The 7975-nt window shown below is 33.0% G+C and overlaps 1 protein-coding gene across 1 annotated transcript; it reads right to left on the bottom strand.

The window, feature by feature from the left end:
- Positions 1–1309: 1309 nt before the first annotated feature.
- Positions 1310–6615, bottom strand: LOC145097305 (uncharacterized). Its single transcript, XM_079034843.1, has 10 exons — positions 4927–6615; positions 4735–4845; positions 4601–4633; positions 3285–3644; positions 2561–2697; positions 2360–2455; positions 2222–2291; positions 2048–2122; positions 1913–1958; positions 1310–1721 (listed from the first exon to the last, which is right to left on the bottom strand). Exons 1-10 carry the CDS (start codon positions 6115–6117, stop codon positions 1666–1668), a joined length of 2175 nt encoding a protein of 724 aa, XP_078890969.1. The 5' UTR covers positions 6118–6615; the 3' UTR covers positions 1310–1665.
- Positions 6616–7975: the final 1360 nt, after the last annotated feature.

A 7975-nucleotide genomic window follows, 5' to 3' on the forward strand; every position in this document is an offset into this window, starting at 1 on the left:
GCTTTGGACATTGACAAGGAAAAGGACTAGAACTTTGTGTGACTAAAGTTGTTAAACAACTGTTAAAAAACATTCTAAGGTTATACCAATAGATTGGTTGCTTGTAGACAGTTGGAAGTATGGTATTGTTTGGAAGGACCATAGTGATATGTTTTAGATTAGGATGATTCTTGGTCAAAATCGATGGTCATATGGGAATGTGGAAATGTTTCCATAATGAGAGTTGATTATTAGAATCTACATTTGAGTTGGAAACTTTAATGCAAGAAAGGTGTTAAAGAAGTGTACCTTGAATTTAAGACTTCATTTCCATGGAATTGTTTGTAGTAACAAAGTTCCAATGGAACATTTTGTAATGTCATTGGCTAAGTCTCTGTGACTTTAAAGCCTCGAAATCACTAAAGGACAATGCATGTAAGCTTAGAATTCTAACGCGTTTTAGTAGTGACAAGAATTTGGAATTGTGAAATGAGTATCATTGGAATAGTATCGGTCGATCTATTCACAAAGGAAGGACCATATAGAAACATAGTATATATGTTCATAACATGGCATGACTGATGTTTAATTCAGGTGGTTAGTTGATTACTCGAAACATGTTTTAATTTAATTCAGGTGGTTAGTTGATTACTCGAAACAATATACAATGATAAAGTCTTAATTAATATGGTGATTAAATAATAAGAGTTTTATTTATATTCAATAGTTTTGAGTCCATAGTTAATTAGGTTGTTATTTTGTTTCACTTTGCATGTTTTACTTCTTGAATAATTTGATTATTCGAAACTCCACAATCGCTCATGCTTTAGGAAGTAAGTAGTGAATGAAGACTGTCATGAATTGAATTGTAGATTGTCTATGGAGATTAGACATTACAATGGTTGCTACAATATTCATGAGTACTTAGAAAATGGGGACTTCGAGTATTGGATAAACCCATTTTCTAATTACTCATGAATATTGTAGCAACCATTGTAATGTCTAATCTCCATAGACAATCTACAATTCAATTCATGACAGTCTTCATTCACTACTTACTTCCTAAAACATGAACGATTGTGCTTTACAAGTCAGTGGTGTATTGATAATACATAAACACATCAGTAACTTGATGTTATAAAACATATTGTTGTGCATGATTTGATGAGTAAATAGTGCAAACATATAAGTCAAAGTTTATTCGTTCATGTTTCCCTAATAGTGTGTACAATAGGCATGATGACCCATTGTGTTGTAAAATGTTTTGTAAGACAACTACTGATGTTTTTTGTACAACCAAAAATTACATTGAATAAATATACAACAAGCATTTTATTTTCAAAATTCTATACAATCATTGAATGTGACAACGGTTTTATCCATGGATGTGAGTATTTAATAACTATTACAACAAATCATTTTATTTTCAAAATTCACACCTCTTTTTGAGCGACTTAACTCAAACAACTATCAACTAAAATATACAAACTTACGTTCCACATAATTCACCACTTGATACAAAACATTCATAAAAAGCACCCACAACCACACAACCAAATCTATATCCATAATGATTTATAATGGGTAAATATGTAATTTCACACCAAACAATTCCCCCAAAAAGAAAACGTTGCAATCTTATCTTTTCTTTCCAATGTGTCTGAATACAGATTCGCAAAACTTCAGTCACTGACGATTAAGTAAATTCTTGCGGTGTATACTCATGAATTTGGCAACAAATTCTGTTAGGAAAAGCAATAAGAAATTTGTTCAAGTGGATAAATAATGTTTAAAAATCAAGGAAAAAAATAAATAAAAGTAAACTTTAACTGAATTTCTCTACTATTTACAAATTTACCCGTTTATTTTTCCTTTTGATGCATTTATTTATCATAAATAGATCATATAAAAAAAAACTGATTATATTTATTACCTTCTAATTTTAGTAAGGCACTGGTTCCAACTGGGAGTCTCTTATCCTGAAAGTTAGCATTAAATTTAACTCACAAATATTTCATAAAAATTAAGAAAAAAAAATATATTTATTATAGAATGACGTGGAATTTACATAATAACCATGCCAATAATATAGCTCCCTTTTGATGGTAGCTTCTACACCCTTGAGGAACTGTTCAATCAGTTTCTGTACACATGGAAAATTTTTAATTTATATAAATTTTAATAATGACGTGGATTTTAATATAATTAAAATTCTTTTACTAAAAGTCATATATAAATTTACCAAAAGAATCAATTTTGGGTGAACAAACTCCACCAGAAGTTTTTGTAGCTTTCCACGTATGAGAAATAGCCTGTTAAAAAAAAATTAATATTTGTAATTAAAAATTACATAAAAAAATGTTACAATTTATAAACTTGCCTTTTAGATGATGGATCAGCTAGAATCTCAGCAGCAAGGTCAATTAGGACATTTTCCCATCCTATTGCAATTGGTTGATCTTCTACAAAAGGATAGCTGCATAAATTCTTGAGTGTTAGAATAATAAGAAGTAAGAATGTTTTATTTTATATAAAATTTATTATTATTATTATCAAGATAATAAATAAATTTTTTTCTTACTTGTGAGATTTGCATGCTTCGAGAGCCATTATTGCTTTCCTTAAATTCTGTTTGGATTTATTAGCAATTTTTGCAGCAAATTTCATTGGTAAATCAAAGTTTTCTTTCCTTGCTATTTGAATAAGAACTTCCATGATCTGAAAATTTCATTTATAAATAAAAAAGTTATTCACCAAATGTATTTAACTAATATTGTGAATATTGTTTGTTGGAATGTAGGGGTAAAATGGTCATTTAGTCTCGTTTAGCTATAAAAGAAACAAACTTTATGTATACAACACTGTCCAAACTCCTCTCACATGATGAATATTGTTAAAATTAACTAATATTGTGAAATATTGTTTGTTACAATGTAGGGGTAAAATGGTCATTTAGTCTCATTCAACTATAAAAGAAACAACCAAACTCCTCTCACGTGATGAAAACTGTTAAAATTAACCAATATTGTGAATTTTGTTTGTAACAATGTAGGGGTAAAACGGTCATTTAGTCTCATTCAGCTATATAAAGAAACAAACTTTATGTATACGACACTTTATCCAGACACACATCATTACCCATTCAGCCACATTAATGGTGTTTGTCTGGATAAAGTATTGTATATATACATAAGGTCTGTTTTTGTTTCTTTTCTAGACTGAATAAACCATCTAAATGACCATTTTACCCTTACATTCCAAAAAAAGTAAGTTTAAGTAAAAAAGAAATGTTAACTAGCACTTACTTCATGAGTCACTGGAGGATCAAGTTTGATGACGTGGCACCTAGTTTTGACAGGTTCAAGAATATGGAGATCATCCTCACAACAAAGGACAAGTTTACAAACATCCGAATAGCAATCCATGATCCACTTTATCAAGTGCTGAATGCTTTCATCAGCTTTATCAACATCATAAAGGACCATAACTGTAAAATCTGGCTTCAAATTAACTGTACTAATCTCAGGAGCAACTGAATGGTTGCTACTTATTTGTTTAACTGAAGCCATAAGGGCATATCTGGCATTTGCTTCCAAATACACATTAAGCTCTACATGATGCACACTTGAAGTTACAGGAACAGCTACTTGAGTCAACCTTGTTTCCTGTAAACAAAAGATTGTTATATTTCATATTTACACTTTTGACCCAGATTTTAAACTTTCTTACGAACTTGGTCAAAATTTTAAATTGACAAAAGTGCAAAAATGGTCCCTGTGGTAAGCATTTTTTGGGGTTTTAGTCCAAACCACGATTTTTTTGGCTTCGTGGTCCTTTTGGACTAGTTTGTATGTGAAAATAGTCCCTCTAAAAATTGAAATGACTATAATACCCTTGGGGTATTTATTTCTCATTTTTCTTTCATTATTTTAAAATTTAATATTTATTTTAACAATTAAAAAATAATAAAAGACCTCTCTCTCTCTCTCTCTCTCTCTCTCGTGAAAGAGAGAGAGATGTGGGCCCACTTATTTTTAAAATTTTTAAATAAATAAATGAATATAAGATTTTCGAAAAATGAAATAATAGTAGAAAATAAATACCCCAAGGACATTACAGTCATTTCAATTTATCGAGGGACTAAAAACGCAACGAAATTACCTCAAAAGGACTACCAATCCAAAAAAGTCATGGTTTGGACTAAAACCCCAAAAAAAATGCATACCACAGGGACCATTTTTGCAATTTTGTCTTTTAAATTTTGTTATTGATATGGTCCAGTCGTCCAGACTTTTTGTTTTAACAAATTCTACATAAATTTGGTCCAAACTTTAAGTTTAAAGTTTGGAACATACCTGTAACAAAATTTATAAGTTTGGACCAAATTTGTAACAGAATTTAAAATTTGGGTCAAAAGTGTAAATATGAAATATGACCTGATATACCTGGTAAAGCAGGTGAAAATCATTAAAAAAAATTGATCCCAAAATAGTGAAATACCATTATTTTTATGGTAATTTGTGGATGAAAACAAATAGTTTGTTACCTATTTATGTCATTAACTAAAAAATATAACCATGTGGATTGTAATGTGGAATAATTTTACTTCCTGTTTTCATACCTGAATCTGGAAGTATCTTAAATCATGAGATATCTGCAAAAGAAAGATTAAAAATGAGAAATTTGAGTATTGGTGTATAATTTATATAAACTATAAAGGGTAAACATAGTTTTAGTTATTAAAACTAAAATTACATTTCGAGCAGCATCTCCATATATCTCACGTAGTAGGGCCATTGTCAATGCCTTCCTCCCTGAACCTTGAGCTCCCTTGAAAAGAATATGTGGAAATATTTCTTGTGATGCCTAAATTGCAACATGATAAGAATCTTTAAAACCAAATTCATATAAACAAAAAACAAAGATTAAGAAACTGAAGACACTTACAAGTTGTTTAAGTTGAAGAGCTTCTTGTTTATGACAAGCAAATCCATCCAATGAAGAAGGTTGATGTTTATCAGCCCAAAATTGTCTAAGACTTTCAACAACAAAAGCCTTTTCAATAAAAGAAGCTTCATCAAAAGCTCTTTCAGGAGACTTTTTAGTAGTTCGACTTCGACATGATCCTTTCCCTATGCAAGAAAACCATGCATCTGTCTGGTTTTTTCTCCTATTTGCAGTGAACTTCCAAGAACTCCCCGTTGACTTCCCACTAGCATCGCTTACATTGCTACTTTGTCTACTTACAGCAGAAGTTGAGATGATAGTTGTTGGAGTTAAAAGACTAGAAGAGTAATTACCAGGAGTATTGTAGTTAGGAATGGTGTTTGATTTGTAGGATTTCTTTTCTATGAAGACTTTCGGCTTTGAAACTGGTGGATAATCTCGAGAAAAGAAGATATCTCCACCTGGAAGAGAGTCTGTGCTATCGAAAACTGCGCCACGTCGGATCGGACTCTTGGAGAGTTTCGCATTTGCAACCATTTCATTGATCTCGCCTACAGAAGGAGCATGAGAATTCTTGGAATTTACTTCTTTGTCTTTTCTTGGGGTGATACTTCTTCGTAATGGAGGTGTTCTACTTCTTTCGTCTCTCCTTTTTACCCTTTGGTCTTTGTCCTTTGGTCGAAGTCTAGGTGCTGATAATGTTCTAGTGTAATCATGATTTGATTGTCTGTGTTTTTGCTTGATATATGAGCCATTAGCTTCATCGTTATCATCCAACGGATCATGCGATTGTTGAAAAGGTGAAACGTGTCTCCTACGCTCAGATTTTGAAAAGGGGCTGATGTTTCTCCCAGGTGGAAGAGGAAGTGGGCCGAGAGTTGGTGATCGGGGATTCGCGTCATCTCGTCGTGTTTTGTATGGAGATTTGCTGTGTCTTCTCGGAGGTGGAAGACCTTCAGGATCGAACTTTGAAGAATGTCTTCGGTTGAGTCTCATATGATTTAAATTTCTAGTTTCTTCAGAACTCATCTTTAGTACTCCAGATCCCAATTCTAAGCTCTTTTTATTGAATTGACTCCATGGAGCTTCATGCAATTCTGTCTCTGTATCAGATGGTTCATATCCACTTCGCGCTTGCTTCGTGATCGAATGTTTCTGCAACCCTCTGCTATATGGCACCGGACTCTCCATATCCAGACACGGAATAATCGGATATACCACAAACTCTACAACGCGATTGAACAAAAACAAGAGCTAAAACCTAAAACGCATAATCTGGTTCAGGAATATTATCAAACACTTGGGGAGCAGCAGCCGGAAGGAAGTTAGAATGTTAACAACAAACAATGAGAACTCGAAATGGTTCTCTAGGTTTTGATGCGAAGATGTGTCGTTTCCGATGATAGAAATACAGATGCTTCAGGTTGAGAAATCGATGTCTACAAAGCATAGACATCGTTGAACACGATGTGAAGTTGTCACAAGATCCACGCTTGCTATTTACACCAGTGAATATGCAATCAGCATAATGCGGCCGTTTACAAGGTGAATTGCATAGGTAAAACATTTGTATAGTTTATAGTCGGAATCGTTGTATGTCCATAGCTGTGAAAAAAAGGTACCTTTGGGAGATTATAAGCAGGCATCATCGTTCGCGCCAAAAACTGATACCTTGTTAACTAACTCATCTTGGACCATTTTTGTTAGAAACTATGTTAAGTAAGGTTAGAATGGTAAATAAAGGAACGACCAATGCTAGTAGAAATTTGGGTGCAACCTATTATGCCTTTCAATATAATTACCAGGAGTAAGTGCTATAGCCTGTTTCCAATATGAGTTAAGCTATTCGGAATCGACTTGTTGAAAGCTTGACTCGAGATTGAATTAAACGAACCCGAGCCGAGCTCGAGCCTAAATGTGAGACTCATTTATTAAATGAGCTTGAGTCGAGCTTCAATCAATGAGCTCGCGAGCCTAAATGAGTTTATATATATATATATATATATATATATATATATATATATATATATATATATATATATATATATATATATATATATATGAGGAATTAGGGATTTAGGGTATTAGTAAACGAACTTCTTAACGATCTTGAACCGAACATAATCTTATTTAGGCTCACCAGACAATAAACGAGTCATCTCAAGCCCGAGACCCTGTATAATTCTTCACGAGCTCGAACCGAGCTTCATACAATAAAGTTCGAATCGATCTGAGCTCAAGCTCAGTCTCTTATAACTTAAATAAGCTCGAGTCGAGTCTGACCAAGATCGGGATCGGTTCGACTCGTTTACACCCCTTAGTAGAACCAACTAGTGGTTAATTTAGAAAAATGGCTAGTTAAGGGACCAATTGTGTAAAGATGCAAAAGATGAGACTTACGCTCTTTTCCCTTTCATTTGAACTAAAATTGATTCGAGAGAGTTTGGACTTTGGAGGGAAAAAGAGTTAGTGATTTTGAGGTTGGGGAAGAATTAAGAAGAAGTTTGAAGTGTTGGTGAGGAGGAAAGAAAAAACTTAAATCAATCCATTTGAGCTTTGTAAGGTACATTACTTGTGATTCTTCTCCGCTATTTCGAGTTAAGATTTGAAGATTTCCTAAATCATATATTTTTCTTAACTAGGAAGGTTTGGATGAGTTTTAAGTTTAGAATCAAGCATTAAATCATAAAAGGAGACATCATTCTGCCAAGTGGTTAATTCCACCTTCAATGTTGAGGTGAATTCAGGTATTAGTGAACCATAAATGGAATGATGTTTAAAGCTTCTAGATGTGAACCCTAAATGGAATGATGTTTAAAGCTTCTAGATATTAAATTGAAGCTTATTCTAGAGTACGAATTGAAGTAGTTAAATCTAATCAAGTCTCAAATCACACTCGGCTTTGGCATAGTAGGTAAGGTACATGTTTTATCTTATTTATGGATCAATTCTAGCAAGAAAAAGTGGATCACTTAGATGGAATAATTGGTGTTGCTATCCAGATCAAGAACCCATAGTTGGCGTCCCGAGCCTGCTTCACGAAGACCCA

The sequence above is a fragment of the Lactuca serriola genome, chromosome 4 (genome assembly GCF_051521515.1).
Source record: "Lactuca serriola cultivar US96UC23 chromosome 4, Lser_US96UC23_V15, whole genome shotgun sequence".
NCBI classification, from domain to species: Eukaryota; Viridiplantae; Streptophyta; class Magnoliopsida; order Asterales; family Asteraceae; genus Lactuca; species Lactuca serriola.